Raw genomic sequence first — 22,136 nt, forward strand, 5'->3', positions numbered from 1 at the left:
TACCAAGTGTGCTCCTTCCTACATTGTAAAAAATAATTGGCAATGCACATAACAAAGTTGGCTGAGCAGAGCTTGTTTCTCAAAAATGGAAAGAAAAAAAAATTGATTTGCACCAGCCGGTAATCGAACCTGCACCTGGCAGGGTACTATTCTACGACTAGACCAATGGTGCTTTCGATGTATGAATTGAAAATTTAATTTATCTAAACAAAGTTTTCTAATTCTGCTCCAATGTAACCTAAGATCACAGCAGAAGAAATATATATCCTTTGTGATACAGGCGTCAGGTCAACCACTGGTGCATATCTAGTTGTATTTGTCCAGGTTTCAGTTGCAGGCTGAAGAGCATTGCATTGTATACGGGCAGGGTTTAAAAATTCATTTGACAACAGAAATGCAGAGGTAAGTTGTTGAATTCACGAAATTCGCTAAATGTGGAAAATTCGGCTAAATTCATTTGATCAAACTGCTTTAACCACGGCAAAAAGCGACGAAACGGCCGAGCGAAGACCGATCGAATTCAACCAAAAACCAAACGTATTTTTCACATTGACCGCATTTCGGTCAAATTAGTCGAAAACCATTCGATTTTTTTATTTACCGAGTATTTTTGAATTTCAGTAAAGTTCAAGAAAAACTTTGTTATGATTATTTAGGTATTTAAATGATCTCAAATTAAAAAATTCTAACTACAAAGTTATAGATCTTATTAAGGGCTATAATTCTAATAGAAAGTTATCTCCATCCAGCTTCGTATAATAAAATTATGAATTTTTTAAGATAAGCTATCATTCATTATTATTGTCGGCTAATACTTGACGAATTATTGTTGCTACTTCGTCATTAGAATTGGTAGTGATAGTCAGTAAAAATAGTCCTGGAAACGAATCAGCAGCGGCTCATAAGAAACCGATAATGATGAAGCAGCATATACAGGGGTTCCTGTAGTAGTGATGGGGCGCATATATAGGGTGACATGTGTTTTGAAAACTTTTTTCATAGATAGTCTTAGAATTATCTCTAGTTTTTTATAGAATTTTTTTTTTTTTTTTAAAATCTGATTTGAACTTTTTGAATTCAAATATGAATTCTAGTCATATTACAAAATCAGATCGCACCGAATTGACCGAATTTCACGATTTTGAACCGGTTTTCGTCGAATTTGCGAACCCTGTATACAGGTCGATGCCTTGGTTTTTCACTCCACAAATCTGAAAGCCTCAGTTAGTCCTCCACTACCGGATCGATTTGCTTTATCGTAGCATGCATTTCTTCAGTGACCATCCTGTGTCCCATCCCAGCAGTCCATCCTTCTCCCATCCAATATCATCCATCTCTGGTCTGGTCTCTTGAGGAATAATCCCAACAATCTCGCAATGAACTAGTCCAATTCTTCCTTCTGTGTGTTAGGTGTTTCAGATTCTCAACAATAGAGGCAGTTCTTACGAAGAGGTTCACTCAAAAAAGGAGCGGGGAAAATAATCATGCTTGATGCTCTTTTTAGAATTTAGATCATGCTCGATGCTTGTGGAAACCACAAGTGACAACTGTGACACTCAGTAGCCAGTTCGAGCAATACCGAAGCAGAACAAAATTTTAGTGCTAGACCAAGTCGTCGTCATCCTCCTCCGGCGAGTAGATAGCGTCCGGCTTGCTGTCCTTGTGCTAGAGCAAGTCATCGTCATCCTCCTCCGGCGAGTAGATAGCGTCCGGCTCGCCGTCCTTCAGCGCGCACCCGCCTCCGTATCCTCCAGAGCCCGTGCCCTCCACAACAAGGTAGACCACATCCTTGCTCACCTCCCTCAGCTCTGTCGTGCTCCTGTGCCGCCGGTACACCACCCTCGGCGCCGTCACCAGCAGGTGTGCTCGCATCCTGGCCACCTCTGCCTTCGGCACCGCCACGAGCATCTCCCCTGTCTTGATGTCCCTAGCATCACATACTCCTTGGGTTGTTGGACTTAATTCTAGTCGTAGGCCTCGGGGACTCGATTGAAGTATGAAGTTTTGGTCGTAACTTGGAAGGTTCGATCGTGCGGGGTGCACGGGAGTAGTTGGAGTTTGAGTCAGAGTCAGATCGTGAGATGGCACAATTCAGTTTAGAATTCGGAGTTAGCATGTCGCTATAAATATGAGTTGTAATCTCTAGTTCCTGTAAGAAAGACACAAAGTCGTGCAAATTGCAAGTTAATAGAGTCGAAAGTTTTCTCCAGAGTGTTTTCACCTTGTTCTTTGTTTGATTTTCATTCTCGCCGAGTAGTACTCGACTCGGGCATTACTGGTTAATCAGTGTGATCAAGAGCAGCACATATAAGGCAGATAGCCAAACTGGTCGTGGTCGAGCACGTACGTCAGATCGCTCGCTTGGTCTGAGGAGTAGTCGCTCGTGCGGTTGGAGACGTGATCGTTCGCGTGATTAACGACCTCGGGCTGGTTGTAGTTGGGGCATATACTGCTTAGACACGTACTGGTCATGGTCGGGTGTGCACGTGATCCAAAGGAAGGGGCCAACATCTGGTATCAGAGCCAGGTTGGCGCAGCACTAACTCGTGAAGATGTTGATCGTTCCTTAGGGCGAGGCAACGCGGGAGAGTGGTGGTGGGTCGTTCTTGTACTCGTAGTTCACGGCGACAAACTACACAAGCTGGGTGATTCGCGTGCAGGCGATGATGGAGGATCAAGATGTCTGGGAGGTAGTCGAGCTAGCGACCAGTGCAGTTGTCGACGAGAAGAAAGACAAGAAGGCGAGGTCGCATCTCTTCCAAGTGCTCCCAGAGGATCTACTGATGCAGGTGGCAAGGAAGAAAACTGCAAAGGATGTCTGGGCCTGTCTCAAGACAAGGTTTGTAGGCGTGGATCACATCAAGAACATGCGGGTGCAAACATTGAAGGGAGACTTCAACACTATGCACATGCAGGAGGGAGAGATGCTGGACCAGTACGCTGGAAAGCTCAACGTCATGTCTGTCAGGTACACAAACACAAATCTGGGGGAGACACTCGATGACACTGCAGTGGTTAAAAAACTATTCGACACCGTGCCATATCGACTCCTGAGTCTGATCGCCGGGATCGAGCAATTCTATGACCATGACAAGTTGCCTTTTGAAGAAACCGTGGGGCGGCTAAAGGCGTTTGAAGAACGTGCTCACCCACATGCATTTGGCAACAACAATAATGGCGACGACAAGCTTCTACTCACTCAGGACGAGTGGCAAGCGCGGCAGAATAAGGACGGCAGTGATTCCTCGTCAGGCAACAAGGGCAAATACCACTCTTCTGCAGATAGCAATCGCGGTTGGGGTGGTCATGGATGCGGCAGAGGTCATGGCAGAGGTTATTGTGGTTGTCGGAGGGTGAACTCCTGTCGCAGGGATCCCGAGAGACCCCTTTTTAGAGATTCGGCCGGGGGGATAATCCTGAACGAGCTTGTTTGGGAAATAAGCGGGAAAACGGAAATAAATGTAGTGGCTGGTGGGAGATGATCATCCTAGTGCGAGAAAGATGGGTGCACCGGGGTTTAGACAGGTTCGGGCCGCACGGGGGCGTAACACCCTACTCCTGTATGAGTGCTATATCTATCCTTGAAGGGAATTCTTCAAGGATGTATCTGGTTACAAGAGAGAGACACTTACAGAGAGCTTGAGGCTCTCGTGTTCTAGCTTGGCTTGAGCTGGTTCGAGCGTCTGCGTCCTCTTTCTTCTTTCACCTCTCTCTTTTACGTGTTCTCCATCCTTTCCTTTTATAGGCGCGCCGACCTCGACATATCCTGAATGGGAAAGAGGGGGTGCGAGTGCCAAGGTGCCACGGAGAAAGGTGTCATCATTCCGTCTTGGTGAAGTGACAGGGGCGGTGGAAAAATGCGGCGCGCATCCGACCACCCGCCACTGTGGATGCCCTCGGGTGCCATTAAGGGGGCCCACCGGGCAGCCTCAGAGGTGCCCGGTGCGCCCACCCTGTCTTGTTCTTCTGCCAGGGCAGGGTGGCAGGCGGAGCGCTTCGATTCTGGCAACGTTATCCCGAGGCACCCGGATGAAACGGGACGGGACCCGTGCATTTAATGGACCCACGCGCCCCTGCCAGTGCATGGCAGGGTCTGACACTGGGGCGTGGGCAGCTGAGAATGTCAGGATGTCAGGATGTCAGGCCGCGCGTGCCTATTAAATGCGGCATTGGGCCCTTGACTGGCTGACACCCCGACGATGGGACCCTTCGAGTCGTCGGACGATCTTGCGCGATCCTTCGAGGAACCGAGTCCTCGGGGGCTGCCACGTGCAGCCCCGAGCACTCTCTCCCGAGCACTTCGGTGGGACCTTCGGGAAACCGAGTCCTCGGGGGCTGCCACGTGCAGCCCCGAGCACTCTCTCCCGAGCACTTGGGTGAGACCTTCGGGGAACCGAGTCCTCGGGGGCTGCCACGTGCAGCCCCGAGCACTCTCTCCCGAGCACTTGGGTGAGACCTTCGGGGAACCGAGTCCTCGGGGGCTGCCACGTGCAGCCCCGAGTACTCTCTCCCGAGCACTTGGGTGAGACCTTCGGGGAACCGAGTCCTCGGGGGCTGCCACGTGCAGCCCCGAGCACTCTCTCCCGAGCACTTCAGTGTTTGGATTATCGGGGGACTACAGTACTCGGGGATAAGTGAGAAACCTTCGGAGCACTTCCTTCCCGGTACTTGGACTCTGCGGATCATCGGGGAACTGGGGTGCTCGGGAACCTAGAGGCTACGGCCCCGAGCACTTTCCCCTGGGACTTAGTTTCTTCTTATCCTGCAGGGTGGACCTCGCGGGATGGTGATATGTGGCGGATGGCCGGCCCGGTCTCGGGATTCAGGGACCCCTGGTTCCTAATACACTGACAGTAGCCCCCGGGTCCATTGGTAGGCGACGGGACGGAGACTGCGAATGGGCCCTTCATCGCGGCCGAGGCTGAGGCTGGCGTAGACGCCATGTGGCAAGCTTTCGAGAGGTGGCCCTTGCGGACCCGGACCTCAAGTATGCCCCAACGGGAAAATGAGTGGACGCGTGTCCACACAACTTCCGAAGGGTATGATGACCATACGGGCGGCACGCGCGGTCGCCGCGCAGATCAAGGAAAATACGCCTAGCAGCCGCTGACATCGCGCGATCGGCGGGAGATTCGCCTGGCAGTTGCGTCGATCGAGGCGACGCTTCGCCGAGCGAACCGTTTGGGCGGCAGTTTTTGAACTTTGAGATATAAAAGGGGGAATGGATCGGTCCGTTCCCCTCTTTACGCTCTCTCGCACTTGTGCTCTTGCCTTCTTTGTGCTCCGAAGCCCTTAGGAAATTCTCAGGCGACCGGAGCATTCTTCCTTCTCTCTCTCTCCACCACCAAAACACCTTCCATCTTTGCCGAGATGACGAGGGTTGGAGGAGGACGCCGGGACAAGGCTTCGGATAGCATCTTGCCGGAGTCTCGTCTGAGGAACGAGGAGGCGGCGGACAAAATCAGGAAACTGCTGGTGCCGGAGGGGCAAGAAGGTGCTGTGGTGGTGAGGCCGGCGGGCCTGATGCCGGCGACGACCGTCCCTGGGCGGACCATCCTCTTCACCTCCTTTGTGGCAGCGGGGTTGGTGCCGCCGTTCTCCGCCTTCTTCCTGCAAGTGCTGGAGACGTACGGCATTCAGCTGGTGCACCTAAGCCCCAACTCTGTGGTGGTGTTGGCGACTTTTGCGCATCTCTGCGAAATGTTCGTGGGGGTGATGCCGTCGGCGACGCTGCTTCGTCATTTCTTCGTCCTTCGGCCGGTGGGGAAGAAGAGGGGGCACTCCACGGCGGACGTCGCGGGGTGCTGCAACCTTCGGTTCCGGGACGGCCTGGGGGATCGTTACATTCCCCAGGTGCTGCGCAGCAAGTGGGAGGAGTGGCGACGGGACTGGTTCTTCGTCGACGTCGACCCCCATGAGCGCCTCGAGCTGCCAGAGGCGGCGGCGGAGCCTCGGCGATCGACGTGGGAGGCGCCGCCGCCGGAAGACGCGAGGCTGAAGCCGGTGCTGGAGCGCATCCTGGAATTACGCGAGTCCGGGCTGACCTCCGTCATGGTGGTCGTGGACTTCCTGCGCCGTCGGCTAGTGCCCTTGCGAGAGCGGGCCCAGCCGAGCTGGTTCTATACCGGACCGGAGGACATCACCAGGACCCAGATCGGCGCGAGCTGGGATCTGGGGCAGGCGAAACTGCGGGGGATGACAAGGGTGATCACCGGAACGGAGGATATGGGCCGGACGGAGCTCCCGTGGCCGGAGATGGCGCTCTGCGCCAAACCCAACCGGGTGGCCATTATGGCGGGGCTGCCGGAGTTCGACGCCCAGGGGCCTGTGGACCGGCCAAGAAGCCGGAGTCCCGAGGCCTCCGAACTCCCCGGGCTAGAGGAGCTACTTGGCGAGGAGACTACTGCTAGCTCGGCGCGTGCTAGCGACGGGGCCGCCGCAAGCAGCAGCCGCCGTGCCAGAGAGGAGGGCGCCACTGAAGTCATCGAGGAGGTGGCACCGGGAGATCGGGGAAAGCGGCCCCGGGCCCTGATGCTGGTGCTGGACTCTCCGCCGTCGCCAACGGCAGCGGTGGCATTTCCGGTGCTGGAGCCGCGCCTGGTGCGGATGGGGCCTGCACCGGCGCCCGCGACCCGCATGGCGGAAACCGAGACCCGCGCGGCGGCACACGAGGCCCGCACGGCGGCGCCTGAGGCCCGCGCAACGGTTCAGTCGAGCCCCCAGCGGAAGAGGCGGCGGGAGGAGTCCGGACCGACGGCACCGGACCCGGACATCAGGCTCCCAGCGGCCAAATGGCGGTATCGGTGAGTCTCCTTTCTTGCTTTTCCATGGGCATTTCTGGCCCGAACTAAGCTTCGGCATTTTTCATCTGTCTCCCGTAGGCCGGCCGCAGGTGCTACTGCGACGGAGAAAGAGCGGGCGCCGAGATCAGAAACGAGCCCACCTGCAGCTCCGACGGAGGCGGGCACCGGAACGGCGGAGGCGCCAATCGTCGTGGCGGCCAGCGGGAGAGAGACGGAGGCGGCGGCCGAGAGGAGGACGGAGCAAACGTCCAGATCCTTGGCGCCGGCGGAACCTACCCCAGGCGTGGAGAGCCCGGGGCGGATGATGGTGGAGGCGGACGCTTTGCCGGGGCCGGCGGACAGGGCGGCCGATGCGGGAATGCGGCCGCCGTCCGAGTCTTCGGCGCCGACGGAGCCTACCCCGGGCAGGCAGTGCCCGGGGCAGATGGCAGCGCAGGGCCCTGCAGAGAGCTCGACCCCCCTAGAGGCACTCTGCGGAGAAGCCTGGGCCCCACCGGCGCCCGTCCAGCCCGCCGACCCTTTCCTGGCTGCCATTGAAGGCGTCAAAGCAGCGGTGGATGCTAAGGAGGGGGAGCTTGAAGCTGAGCGCGCCCGCCTGGCGTTGGAGAAGGCGCAGCTGGCGGGCGCCCAGGAGGAGGCCCGTGCGGCGGCTGCGCAGGAGCAGAAGCTCCTAGAAGATATCCGCGCGGAAGCGGCGCGGGAACAAGAAATTTTGAAGACCGTGCGGGCAGAGGCCGCGCAGGAACGAGAAAACGCCGCCCGCCTGGCTGAGGCATCGAAGCAGCAAGCTGCCGAGGCCCTTGCCAGGATGGGGTAGGCGCAGGAGAGGGAGATGGCAGTCGCTGCCCGGGAGCAAGCGGCGGAGGAGCGGCAAGCCGAGCTGACCCGTCGGGAGGGCGCGGCCGAGAAGACGCGCGCCGACCTCCAGCGCTGGGAAGATGACCTCCGGAAGATCAGAGAAGAGATCCACCGCTGGGAGGAGAACGTCTCCATCCGGGAGGTGGACAATGAGTTGTCGGCGTCGGATCTCGGTGCTCGGGAGGATTCGGTGGCCCAGAAGGAGGACGCACTGGCCCGGCGGGAGGGCGAGCTGAGTCGCCGAGAAGGCGAATTGAGTCGTCGAGAGGGCGAGGCTGACGCGGTGGCAGCGGCCATGGCGACCAGGGCGGAGCAGAACGCGAAGCACGAGGCGGAACTGACCGCCCGTGAACGTGCTTTATCCGAGATGGTGGCCAAGGCGAAGCAGGCTGCCGCCCCCGCAGCAGTTGGCGGTTCTTCCGGTCCGGTCAGGGACCAGGGACTTGAGGCACAGCTGCGGGCCGCCAAGGAGAAGCTCGAGACCGCCTTTGTCTCGCGGGTCAACCTCGAGCATATGCTGGAAGACGTACTCCGGCGGATGCGGCGGGCCATAGAGAAGGGTGGTCTCGGACGGCTCGTTGGAGGCGAGAAGGGCGACGGCCCCGCACGACAAGTGTTGGGGCTGCAGCAGGTCTGCGAGCGCCTCGAGGCCCTGCCTTGGGCAGTCCAGGAACTCGCCGCCCGGGAGGGACGTGGCTTGGCACATGCAGTGGCCGAGCACGTTTTGGCCTGCTACCGAAGCAGGGATCCAAACTTCCCGCTGGAGCCGGCGCGGGAGGGGGTGGTCGAGGCTGAGGGAGAGGCCGCCCGGGTAGCGGTCCGGAGTACCGCCGTCGTGGTGGCGGCCGGCTTCAGGCGAGAGGTGCCGCCGCCGCCAGCCCCCGGGGACGACTCAGAGGATTCAGCCGACGCCTCTGCTGCCGACTAGATCTTTTGTAGTCTTTTTTTCTTTTGTTGTCTTGATGAATGTAGAGGTAGGAGTGAACTTTTAGAAAAGGCCTTGTATCTATCCTGTGAATATTAATGGCAGTTTTTCCTTGAGCTCGCAACTCCAATTTCTCTGAGTGTTTGATGCTTCTTCTGGAGTTTTGTCCGGAAGTCCCGGGGAGTACTCAGTCGGGCCGTTCCCGACCTTCCCGTCCCCGAGAATGAAGTTATCCGGATCGCTGCTGCTGGCGTAGTCGGCCTTCGAGCTCTCGCGACGGACAAGAGCAGGCAGAGGCATAACCCAGAGGTCCTATGGTTCGATGGCGCCCGGGCATGACAGACCAGACCGAGCACCAACAGCCCGCTCCGGGGGCCCGAGCTCTGGACTACTCGAGCGGCTCGAGCGATGGGATTACCCAGAGCACCCCGAAACTTGGTAGTGCCCGGGAGCCTGCCACGACACCGAACACCACAGCCTACCATGCCGGACGTAAGTCAGCGGCGACTGCTCGCATGCATACCGATTGGGATTCTTTTATCAGCGGGGAAAATGAGAGAGCGAACTTTTTCTCGCACAACCGAGCACCTCACCAGACAGATTAAACATACGGAATCCAGAAAAAATATGTTAACATAGTGATTGCTTATCGAAATACTGAATGTGCAATATTTACAAGGTTGGGCGACAGCGACTTACCCAAGGGGCGAAGCCCTCGGACTGCTTGGGTGGGGAGAAGCCCCCGGCCTTGCTGACCTGAGCCGCGAGCACGACCATCTACGGGTAGAAGCGTCAGAGATGCTCGATGTTCCACGGATTCGGGAGTGGCTGTCCTTCCTCCGTCGCCAACCTGAAAGAACCTGCCCGCGGGACCGCGATCACGGTGAAAGGACCTTCCCACACAGGGGATAGATTATTCATTCCTTCGGGCGACTGGACGCGTCGGAGAACTAGGTCCCCCACCTCGAGAGACCAGGCCCGGACATGGCGCAGATGATACCGCCGTAGACTCTGCTGATACCGAGCCGCCCGGACAGCGGCACGCCGCCGGCGCTCTTCCAGGTAGTCCACGTCGTCGCGTCTTTGCCGCTCCTGCTCACCCTCAGAGTATGCATGCACTCGAGGGGAGCCCAGAGTGAGCTCGGAGAGGAGGACTGCTTCGGCGCCATAGACGAGGAAGAACGGAGTCTCCCCGGTGGCGCGGCTTGGCGTAGTCCGATTGGCCCACAGCACGGCTGGCAGCTCGTCCACCCATCCCTTCCCGTGCTTAGCGAGCACGTTATAGGTCCGGGTTTTGAGGCCCTTTAGTATCTCCGCGTTGGCGCGCTCGACCTGCCCGTTACTCCGAGGATGAGCGACGGAAGCGAAGCAGAGCTTGATACCGAGATCTTCGCAATAGTCCCCGAACAAGGCACTTGTGAACTGGGTGCCGTTGTCGGTGATGATCCGGTTCGGGACGCCAAAGCGGCTGGTGATGCCGCGGATAAACTGGAGTGCCGTGTTTTTGGTCACCTTGATGACTGGGACCGCCTCCGGCCACTTGGTGAACTTGTCGATAGCGACATATAGGTATGCATAGCCCCCGATTGCTCGGGGGAATGGACCCAGAATGTCCAAACCCCAGACCGCGAAAGGCCATGACAGGGGAATGGTATGAAGAGCCTGAGCTGGCTGGTGAATCTGCTTTGCATGGAACTGGCACGCCCTGCAGCGCCGAACCAGCTCGGAAGCATCCTGGAGAGCTGTAGGCCAGTAGAAACCTTGCCGGAAGGCCTTCCCGACCAGCGTGCGGAACGATGAATGGCCACCGCACTCGCCCTCGTGGACCTCAGCGAGAAGATTGCCGCCTTCTGCCCGGGAGATGCATTTCAGGAGGACACCTCCTGCGCTACGCCGGTAGAGATCCCCATCTACTATGGCATAGCGTCTGGACTGCCGAGCAACTCTTTCGGCAGACGCCTCATCCTCGGGTAGGAACTTTTCTTTCAAGTACCCTCGGATGTCAGACATCCACGAGGCATCTTGAGAACATTCGGCGAGCACAGCGCACTCGCCGGACGGCGGCGCCCTGACGGGGCTTCCCACTGAGGGCACCGCCGGGGTCCCCTGAATTGAGTTTGAGGTTTCCCCTTCATCCGGTTCGGCAGGCAGGACGGAAGGCCGTGCGAGTCTTTCTTCAAAGACTCCGGCAGGGACGCGCGCACGTGAGGAGGCCAGGCGAGAGAGCTCGTCGGCCGGAGCATTGTCGCGGCGAGGGATGTGCCGCAATTCGAGGCCGTCGAAGCGTCTCTCGAGCTTCCTGACTGCAGCCACGTACGCCGCCATTTGAGGATCCCTGCACTGGTACTCCTTGGATACCTGGTTGACGACCAGTTGGGAGTCCCCTTTGACCAGGAGGCGACGAATCCCGAGCCCCACCGCAGCCCGAAGGCCGGCGATGAGACCTTCATACTCCGCCATGTTGTTGGATGCGCGGAACTGCAACTGTACGACGTACCGGAGCTCTTCACCCGTTGGGGAGGTGAGAACCACTCCGGCCCCTGTGCCTTTCAGCGAGAGGGAGCCGTCGAAGTGCATGACCCAGTACCCGGGCGCGTCGTGCCCGGGATAGGCAGAGACCTCTTCTGGGACGACGCAGGGGACGGGCGTCCACTCTTCCAAGAAGTCGGAGAGCGCCTGGCTTTTGATTGCCTGGCGACTGACGAAGTGTAGGTCGAACTCCGCCGGCTCTACTGCCCATTTGACAACGCGCCCGGTGCCTTCCCGGTTCCGGAGGATGGGTCCCAGTGGATCAGTGGTAACCACCGAGACCTTGTGCGCCTGGAAGTAGTGGCGCAGCTTCCGGGAGGCGACGAGCACGGCATAGAGTAGCTTTTGCGCCTGGGGATATCTTGTCTTGGCTTCCCGGAGGACTTCGCTGACGAAGTATACCGGTCGCTGCACCCGGCAAGCCCGGACGGCGGCTCCACCCGGGGGGCTACTGCAGCCCTTAGGGTTGGCGGCACGGTCGGGGCTGGCAGGGCACTCGGGCTCGACTCCTTGGCTGGGAAGAGCAGTGTGCTCGGGCTCGACCCCTTGCCCAGGGGGAGCCGCGAGGACAAGTGAGTGGTCGGGGGCCTCTGGGAGCTGGAACCCAGCACCCGGCCCCAAACACTCGTCGCGCTCCACCACCAGCACTACACTCACGACCTGAGGAGTGGCCGAAACGTAGAGTAGTAGGGGCTCACCTTGAAAGGGAGCCACCAACACGGGTGGCGAAGTAAGGTACTTCTTTAAGTCGCGGAAGGCCTGCTCGGCCTCCGGCGTCCAGTCAAAACGACTGGATTTCTTCAAAAGCTTGAAGAGGGGGAGCCCTCGCTCCCCGAGCTTGGAGATGAAGCGCCCGAGGGCTGCCATGCAGCCGGTGAGGCGCTGGACCTCCTTGAGTCGAACCGGGGGTCGCATCTGCTCGATGGCCCGGATCTTTTCTGGATTGACCTCGATCCCTCGGCCAGAGACCAAGAAACCAAGGAGCTTGCCCGCCGGCACCCCGAAGACACACTTCTCCGGGTTGAGCTTGAGGCGGGTAGAACGGAGACTGTTGAAAGTCTCGGCAAGGTCCTCGAGCAGGGTGGCACGGTCTCGGGTTTTGACCACGAGGTCGTCGATGTAAGCCTCGACGTTACGGCCAACCTGCGAGTCAAGAGTAATACGAATAGCGCGCTGGAAGGATGACCCAGCGTTGCACAGGCCGAAAGGCATTGACATGTAGCAATAAGTCCCCACCGGGGTGGTAAAAGCAGTTTTTTCCTCGTCCCCTACGGCCATGCGAATCTGGTGATACCCAGAGTTTGCATCTAGAAAGCATAAAAGATCGCATCCCGCAGTTGAATCTATAATTTGATCAATGCGAGGTAAGGGGAAGGGATCTTTAGGGCAAGCCTTATTTAGGTCGGTGTAGTCCACGCACATGCGGAGCTTGCCATTGGCCTTTGGGACGATGACTGGGTTTGCTAGCCAGTCGGGGTGGAGGACTTCTCGGATGAATCCGGCGTTGAGGAGCTTGCTGACCTGCTCGCGGATAAACTCCTGGCGCTCTGGCGCCTGCCGCCGGACCTTCTGCTTCACCGGGCGGGCGTCCGGACGCACCGCCAAGTGATGCTCGATCACCTCCCTAGGGATCCCGGGCATGTCGGACGGTTGCCAGGCAAACACGTCTACGTTAGCCCAGAGGAAGGCGACGAGCGCGCTTTCCTATTTGCTGCCCAGGTTGCTGCCGATACGGACAACCTGGGTAGCGTCTTCGCCCACCACAACCTCCTTCGTTGGAACAGAGGTGTCGGCGGCGAGTCGGGGTTTGAATGAAGAGGGTCCCGGGCCCCCTGTAGAGCCATCGACCTCGGCCTGCGCTGAGACCAGAGCCATGTATGACTGTTCAGCGCAGGAGACGGCGCCGCAGGAATCGGCGAGCACAGAGATGGAGCCTGCGGGGCCGGGCATCTTAACCGTAAGGTATGCATAATGCACGGCCATCATAAACTTGGCGAGCGCCGGACGCCCGAGGATGGCGTTGTAGGGGAGAGGGAGCTCCGCGACATCGAAGAGGACGCACTCCGTGCGGAAGTTGTCCCGGCTCCCGAACGTGACAGGCAACTCAACCTGCCCGAGGGGCAGGGAGTGCCTAGGGGTCACTCCACAGAAAGGGAGCGACGGCTTTAGGCATCGGGAAGACACCTGCAGCTTCTCAAAAGCCTCCTTAGAAAGGAGGTTGAGGCCAGCATCACCGTCGATCAGCACCCTGCCGACCTTGACATTGCAGACAGTGGGGGACACTACCAAAGGTAGTCGCCCCACGGCTGCAGTACTGGTGGGGTGATCAGCCATGCTGAACGTGATCGAAGTATCCGACCATCTTAGGGGCCTTGCGGCCTCTTCACTCGAGGTTGCCGAGCACACCTCGCGTCGCATGACCTTGATGCCACGGCGCGAGGAAGGCGTATACGCGCCCCCGTCGATGAAGGCGACGGTGTGCTCGGGCTCCTGGAAGCCGAGCTCGGCGTTGTCGGGGGCGACCTCACTATCGCCTCCTCCACGGGACTCGTCGCGTTCCCTCTGGCGCTGCTCCACGAGTCCTTTGACCGTACGACACTCCGTGAGGTCGTGCCATCTGGTCTGGTGTATGGGACACCATTTACCTGGCTCGGGCCCCGCGGGAGCGGGGGCCCTCGCTGGAGCGGGAGCTCGGCCAGGGGCCGGGGCTCTCGCTGGAGCTGGTGCCCTTGCTGGAGCCGGGGCCTTCGTAGGCACGGAGGCCCGAGGAGGAGCCTGAGCAGGGGCCCTGACGGGGCGTCGATCGACACCCGGCCGGCGCTCTTGCCGGTGATCGGGCTCTTGCGGCACCCTGTGAGCAGGAACCTGGGTTGGCTCAACGGGAGCGGCCTCGCGCTTCCTTCTCTTCTTCTTTTCCCGCTTGTCAGAGCGGGAAGAACTTGGCTGGTCGGAGGCGGGGCGAGGAGCATGCCACGCCCTGGCCTCCGCAGCCATGGCGCACTTATCGGCCAGTGCGAAGAGTTCCGCAGTGGTCTCGATCTCGTGCGTACCTAGCTTTTCGAGCATCCGCTCATCGTGGACGCCCTGCCGGAAAGCAACAATAACAGCGTGGGGGGCCACTCGTGGAATGGTGTTGCGAACCTGGCTGAAACGCTGTATAAAGCGCCGTAGCGTCTCCCCTTCCTGCTGTTGGACGGCGTGGAGGTCGCACTCCAAACCGGGACGCGTAAACGTGCCCTGAAAGTTGGCCACGAACTGGTGGCACAGGTCATCCCAGGAGCCGATAGACCCTGGGGGTAAGTTCATAAGCCAAGAGCGGGCGGAGCCCCTCAGGGCAACATGAAAGAAGTTTGCCATCACCTTTTTGCTGCCTCCGGCCGCTTGGACGGCCGTTGTGTAGATCTGGAGGAACTCGACGGGGTCGATGGACCCGTCGTACTTCTCCGGCAGCTCGGGGCGGAACTTGGAAGGCCACCTGACCCGGCGGAGCTCGGCGGTGAAAGCACGGCAGCCGGTGCCGTACCCCGCAGCGCGAGCGGGGGTCCTCGGTGGCGAGTGGCGGCGAGCCGGGGATCCCCGGTGGCCTTGGGCCGGGAGAGAGGAAGCCTGGTCCTCTGCCCCGACCCCCTGCCGGGTCTCCCACTGACGCTCGAGAGTAACTCGGGCATCCTCGTGGCCCCTCCGCTCGTCAAGGCGCAAACGAAGGTCCTGGGCTTCAGATACAACCAGGGGGACGGCACTCCGCCTGGAGACCCCTCGGCCCGTGCGGGTGTTGCCTGTTGAGGAGCCGGCTCTGGCGGCACCATGCCGGGAAGTGGTGCGAGGACTCCCGGCCTGCACCTGGCGACGAGCAGTGCCGACCAAAGCGACGACATCTTGTATCCACCGGCCTTCCGGAGTATTCGGCGTGGCCTGAACGGGCGGGTGCCTAAGGAGAGCATGCGCTGCAAGCAGCGCGCTCCCTGGGCTGGCCTCGCTGAAAGCGAGCTCGCGTCGTGGTGGCACCCGACGCGGTCCAGAGGCGGACCTGGCGGCCGGGGTCCCGACCACCTGCTGGGGGTCGGAAAGTGCGTCGGCAGCGGCGGCGGCGGCCCTGATGGGCCCAACACCTTGATCCCCTTGAGCGGGAAAAACCGCGCACGTGGATGGTGGCTGTTGCTGGTACGCAGCAGCGACTGGGCCTCCTCTGGCGTCGGGCAGCGCCCCGTCACTGGAAGTGGAGCCGGAACGCTGGAGGCGATGCCCACCGGCCATCTTTTCCTGTGGGAAAAAAAGTGACACAAACAATCCAGGGATATTCCCCTCTACCTGGCGCGCCAGCTGTCGGAGGGTGAACTCCTGTCGCAGGGATTCCGAGAGACCCCTTTTTAGAGATTCGGCCGGGGGGATGATCCTGAACGAGCTTGTTTGGGAAATAAGCGGGAAAACGGAAATAAATGCAGTGGCTAGTGGGAGATGATCGTCCTAGTGCGAGAAAGATGGGTGCACCGGGGTTTAGACAGGTTCGGGCCGCATGGGGGCGTAACACCCTACTCCTGTATGAGTGCTATATCTATTCTTGAAGGGAATTCTTCAAGGATGTATCTGGTTACAAGAGAGAGACACTTACAGAGAGCTTGAGGCTCTCGGGTTCTAGCTTGGCTTGAGCTGGTTCGAGCGTCTGCGTCCTCTTTCTTCTTTCACCTCTCTCTTTTACGTGTTCTCCATCCTTTCCTTTTATAGGCGCGCCGACCTCGACATATCCTGAATGGGAAAGAGGGGGTGCGAGTGCCAAGGTGCCACGGAGAAAAGCGTCATCATTCCGTCTTGGCGAAGTGACAGGGGCGGTGGAAAAATACGACGCGCATCCGACCACCCGCCACTGTGGATGCCCTCGGGTGCCATTAAGGGGGCCCACCGGGCAGCCTCAGAGGTGCCCGGTGCGCCCACCCTGTCTTGTTCTTCTGCCAGGGCAGGGTGGCAGGCGGAGCGCTTCGATTCTGGCAATGTTATCCCGAGGCACCCGGATGAAACGGGACAGGACCCGTGCATTTAATGGACCCACGCCCCCCTGCCAGTGCATGGCAGGGTCTGACACTGGGGCGTGGGCAGCTGAGAATGTCAGGATATTAGGATGTCAGGCCGCGTGTGCCTATTAAATGCGGCATTGGGCCCTTGACTGGCTGACACCCCGACGATGGGACCCTTCGAGTCGTCGGACGATCTTGCGCGATCCTTCGAGGAACCGAGTCCTCGGGGGCTGCCACGTGCAGCCCCGAGCACTCTCTCCCGAGCACTTCGGTGGGACCTTCGGGAAACCGAGTCCTCGGGGGCTGCCACGTGCAGCCCTGAGCACTCTCTCCCGAGCACTTGGGTGAGACCTTCGGGGAACCGAGTCCTCGGGGGCTGCCACGTGCAGCCCCGAGCACTCTCTCCCGAGCACTTGGGTGAGACCTTCGGGGAACCGAGTCCTCGTGGGCTGCCACGTGCAGCCCCGAGTACTCTCTCCCGAGCACTTGGGTGAGACCTTCGGGGAACCGAGTCCTCGGGGGCTGCCACGTGCAGCCCCGAGCACTCTCTCCCGAGCACTCCGGTGTTTGGATTATCGGGGGACTACAATACTCGGGGATAAGTGAGAAACCTTCCGAGCACTTCCTTCCCGGTACTTGGACTCTGCGGATCATCGGGGAACTGGGGTGCTCGGGAACCTAGAGGCTACGGCCCCGAGCACCTTCCCCTGGGACTTAGTTTCTTCTTATCCTGCAGGGTGGACCTCGCGGGATGGTGACATGTGGCGGATGGCCGGCCCGGTCTCAGGATTCAGGGACCCCTGGTTCCTAATACACCGACAGTGGTGGTACATCATGCAATGACGAGGAGAGCGGCTCAGGCGATGGTCGCTGCAACAAGAGCCGCATCAAGTGCTACAACTACTATAAGATGGGGTACTACGTGAATGAGTGCCAGAAGAAGGACAAAGAGAATGATGAGTATCATCTCACACATACCGATGACACCGAGCCGGCCTTATTGCTCACAGTGTCGGAGGAGATGGTACCAGGACTGCAGTGAAGGCTGGAAGGCCATGTTGCTAAATGAGGAGAAGTTAAAGCCGAAACTGCATGACACAACAGAGAGAGGCTCCAGCTCTAAGGTCTACTACCTGGACAATGAGGCCAGTAATCACATGACTGGTGACAAAGAGAAGTTTAGAGAGCTGGACGAAGGTGTCACTGGCAAGGTGAAGTTCGGGGATGACTCCACGCTACAGATCATGGGGTTAGGGTCTGTCGTGTTCAGCTGCAAGAACGGCGATCAATGATTGTTGCAGGTGGTCTACTACATTTTAAGACTATGCAACAACATCATCAGCCTAGGACAACTTACTGAAGTTGGACACAAGGTGATCATAGATGCTAACATCTACGAGTGTATGATAATAGTCCTACACGATTGCTGATGAAGGTGAGGCAAACTCCAAATCGTATCTTCAAGATCGAGTTGCATCAAGCAACGCCGATATGTCTCTTAGCCAGCCTTCAAGACCCAGCGTGGCTCTGGCATGCGAGGCTCGGACATGTCAACTTCGCAGCTATGAAGCTACTTGTTGATAAGGAGATGGTGGCGGGCGTGCCGCCGATCACACACCCAAATCAGTTATATCAAGGGTGTTTGCTAGCAAAGCAGGCGAGGCAACTGTTCCCGTTAGCGGCAAATTTCAGGGTAGAGAAACCAATCAAGCTGCTACATGCTAACCTTTGTGGGCTGATCACAACTTCGACTCTCGCCGGTAACAGTTATTTCATGTTAATTGCTGATGACTTTACTCGATGGATGTGGGTGTACGTGATTAAGTCGAATGACCAAGCCTGCTCTGTGTTCAGAAATTTCAAGTTGCAGGCCGAGAACACGAGCGAGCAACGCAACGTCTTGATGCGCGGAAGGATTGATCGCGGTGATAGCGAATTTTCAATCAAGCAAACAGCGTATGCGAAGAAGGTTCTTGGTCAATTCGGTATGCTGGATTGCAATCCCATAAAATTCTCCATGGAATAAAGGGCGCAGCTGCATAAGGATTTAGATGGACAACTGGTTGATGCAACTGAGTATCATCGCATCATCAGTTGCCTGAGGTATTTACTCCATACAAGACTTGATGTGTCTTTTGCTGTCAGGGTGGCAAGCAGATTTATGGAGAAGCCCACTGTGATGCATCGGAAGGCAGTAAAGAAAATTATTTGGTATTTGAAGGGCACCGTGCATTATGGTCTTGTGTATCCTAGAGGAGGAGAAATATAGGTGGTCACTGCCTATAGAGATAATGATCTGGCTGGTGACATGGATGACAGAAAGAGTACTGGAGGTATGGCCTTCTACATCATGATAGCCTTGTGTCATAGAACTCGCAAAAGCTGAAAACAATGGCTTTGTCTTCCTGCGAGGCTGAGTTCATGGCGGCAACGGTGGCAGCATGCCAAGCATTATGGCTTAGAAGTCTGTTGGGAGAGCAAACATGAGAAGAGTCCAAAGTAGTAAAATTGCTTGCTGACAACAAATCGGCAATTTCTTTGATGAAGAATCCAATGTTTCATGACCGTAGTAAATACATTGACACCAAATTTCATTTCATCCGTGAGTGCGTTGAAGGAGGCCAAATTGAGGTGGATGTCGTCTGCATGGAGGAGCGGCGAGCTGATGCTCTGATGAAGGCATTATCAGCGATGAAGCTGGTGGTCATGTGACATCTATTGGAGTTTATGAACTTGGCCCACGTCAGGATTAGGGGGGCGTATGTTGGACTTAATCCTAGTCGTAGGCCTCAGGGACTCGATTGAAGTCTAGAGTCCTGGTCATAACTTGGAAGGTTCGATCGTGTGGTGTGCATAAGAGTAGTCGGAGTTTGAGTCGGAGTCAGATCTGGGATGGCACGATTTAGTTTAGGATTCAGAGTTAGCATATCGCTATAAATATGAGTTGTAATCTCTAGTTTCTATAAGAAAGACATAGAGTCTTGCAAATTGCAAGTTAATAGAGTCGAAAGTTTTCTCCAGAGAGCTTTCGCCTTGTTCTTATTTGATCTTAATTCTCGCCGAGTAGTACTTGACTCAGGCATTGCTAGTCGATCAGCGTGATCGAGAGGAACACGTACAAGGCAGATAGCTGAACTGGTCATGGTCGAGTACATATCGCAGATCGCTCACCTGGTTAGAGGAGTAGTCACTCGCGTGATTAACGACCTCAGGCTGGTCATAGTTGGGGCATATACTGCTTGGACACGTACTAGACATGGTCAGGCGTGCGCGTGATCCGGAGGCAAGGGCCAACATGAGTATGGTGATTGAGAAGTAGTTGTACCTCCGGGGGAGGTGCCACCCGTATTGCAGCCTAGCTACCTCATGCTCGAAGAACATCGGCACGTGCCCAGCGATGATGGAGTCGTACGTCGACGGCCGCAACGGCGTGTCCCCCGGCGGCTCCAGGCAGAACTTGGCCTTGAGCATCGGCCGCATGTACAGGACGACTTTGAATGCTAGTACTCGGAGGGATTTCGAGACTTAGCTTATAGAAGATTAGTGATAACAAATAGCCTATGTACTTTTTTAATCTCTTATGTATAAATTTTAAATGATTATTTGGATATGTAAATGACTTTAAATAAAAAAATAACTACAAAGTTGTAGATCTTGTTTTGGGCTATAATTTTTATATAAAGTTTATCCCCATTCAAATTTGTATGAAAAAGTTATGAATTTTTTTAAGATAATCTATCATATATTACTAGAGGTAGTTCCTTATGTGAACCGTTTCTGGTAATGAATGGTTATTGCACAGGCGGTATCTTATGTGAACCGTCTCTGGTAATAGATGATAGATTTTTAAAAAAAATTCATAACTTTTCATATTAACTTGGATGAGGACAAATTTTATATGAAAATTATAGCCCTCGACGAGATATATAATTTTGTAGTTGAATTTTTTATTTGAAACTATTTAGATGCCCAAATAATTGTTTACAGTTTTAGATAGAAGATATAAAAAAGAATGCATATGCTACTAGTATCACTATTAGTTATCTAGTGGGATGGTAAGGAGGGTTTGCACAAGATGAGAGTTTCTGAGTTCAAGTTTCAAAGAACTACATGCGTACGTATTTCATGCAAAAAACTGTGTGACCTCGCGGCCGTGAGGTGCCTGGTCGGTCTAAATTTTTTCGCTTAAGGAACAGTATGTGGAAACACATTTCACAGACAGTCTCTTTTGCGTATGTAGAAATTATCCATTTTCATAGAACTTCAATCAGAGATATGTATTTGCGCATGTGGCTAAATGTCTTTGAAAATAGATTACCATCTGACTCTAAAATTAGTTTTTATACTTAGTGTCAGCTAGTCTGCACATACATATATTTCAGAAAGTTTACAAGCTAGCTAGCCTCGCATCGCGCGCTCTCTCAACTAATTTTTGTTCGATACATCTATCAACATACTATCATGAAGTACATCTATCATAATTTTGTTAGATACTGTAAGTGTCCAATACAATCTCTTTTCTGTGGCTGACAGAAGCATGCATGAAGGGAGCATGCATACATATGATGAGTAGAGACAGTACTCGGAGCATCGATCCATCTTGCATGAGTTGTTACAGTTTATGTGCTGAGCTAGCTACGCTTGAGTGAGTGGTCCTTCAATTTCCACTGTAATAATTTAATTTTCAACAAATCTGAAGATTAATTCAGGGAAGCACAACACGTACGTTAATAAGCACAGGACAATTAAGAAACACTTAGCCAAGTCAAACCAACTATCCTTGCCAATCATCCATAGCTAGTAGTAGTATTTTGAACAATTCTGAATTTATTGTCTCATGCATCCAGTCCAGGACAGCGCATGCAAGAAGCCAGACACGTAGTACGCGTAGGGCTTGCCGAATTAACCAGCCCACGTAGGCATCACATCAAGCACAATTTGTATAGTTGGCTGGGCTGGCTATAAATTTGCATACCACCTCAAGCAAAACCATCCCAAACACACAAGCACCCACCTAGCAACACAAGCTAGCTCGGAGCCTGTCAACACACCACACTTGAAGCTAGCTAGCAATAGCAATGGCTCCTCCATCGTCCAAGCTTGCCCTGTTGTTCCTTGCCCTGACCGTCCTCTCCTTCGCGGCGGCAGTGCACGGCTGCGAGTCGTACTGCCCTACCCCTACCCCTCCGGTCGTCCCTACCCCTACCCCGCCGGTGGTGCCGACACCGTCCGGCGGCGGGTCCTGCCCGATCAACGCGCTGAAGCTGAACGTGTGCGCCAACGTGCTCAACCTGCTCAAGATCGGCTTGCCCCTGGCGAACGACGAGTGCTGCCCGCTGCTGCAGGGGCTGACCGACCTTGACGCCGCCGTCTGCCTCTGCACCGCCATCAAGGCCAACATCCTCGGCATCAACCTCAACGTGCTCATTGACCTCACCCTCCTCCTCAACCACTGCGGCAAGATCTGCCCCGCTGACTTCACCTGCCCCATATAGTTACTCCACGTGTCCACGCATCATCATCCAACATCTTCTCGATCGATCTCACCTACAAATAATACTACATATGCATACTCTAGTGTCATCTGCATGCATGGGTTCCCTCGGTACCTCGTGCATGCATGCATGTCATGAAACCCCTAGGTACGTCTACATAATGTTGTACGCCCTTTTACTTGTGTCCTCTGTGCTTCCAAATGATCACTCGGGAGCTTGTACGATGCAAACTGCTGTTGTTCTCTAACGTACATACAAACATGTGTGTTTGTATGCGTGAAATAAAAGTATAGACATGTTGTGTTGACTCAGCTGTGATATGGCATACATACACGTGTGACACTATTTATTTACGCCTCATTCATATATATATATATATATATATATATATATATATATATATATATATATATATATATATATGCAATCAAGTCTGTTATACATTCGACCATGAACAATATTGTGATTGGACCAATTTTTTCTGGTCATGTAAAAAACAGAGCGCTTCCTGAATATG

The 22,136-nt window shown here is 55.7% G+C and overlaps 2 protein-coding genes across 2 annotated transcripts; both read left to right on the top strand.

The window, feature by feature from the left end:
- The first annotated feature begins 2,666 nt into the window (after nt 1–2,666).
- LOC133911324 (uncharacterized) lies at nt 2,667–17,416 on the top strand. The gene is made up of 2 exons (XM_062353518.1): nt 2,667–3,353; nt 17,135–17,416. Exons 1-2 carry the CDS (start codon nt 2,667–2,669, stop codon nt 17,414–17,416), a joined length of 969 nt encoding a protein of 322 aa, XP_062209502.1.
- A 3,703-nt stretch (nt 17,417–21,119) lies between these two features.
- On the top strand, nt 21,120–21,926 carry LOC133911342 (cortical cell-delineating protein-like). Its single transcript, XM_062353547.1, has one exon. The coding sequence runs from the start codon at nt 21,203–21,205 to the stop codon at nt 21,617–21,619; it is 417 nt and encodes a 138-aa protein (XP_062209531.1). The 5' UTR covers nt 21,120–21,202; the 3' UTR covers nt 21,620–21,926.
- The last annotated feature ends 210 nt before the right edge of the window (nt 21,927–22,136 follow it).

This window comes from Phragmites australis, chromosome 3 (genome assembly GCF_958298935.1).
Source record: "Phragmites australis chromosome 3, lpPhrAust1.1, whole genome shotgun sequence".
In the NCBI taxonomy this organism is placed as follows: domain Eukaryota; kingdom Viridiplantae; phylum Streptophyta; class Magnoliopsida; order Poales; family Poaceae; genus Phragmites; species Phragmites australis.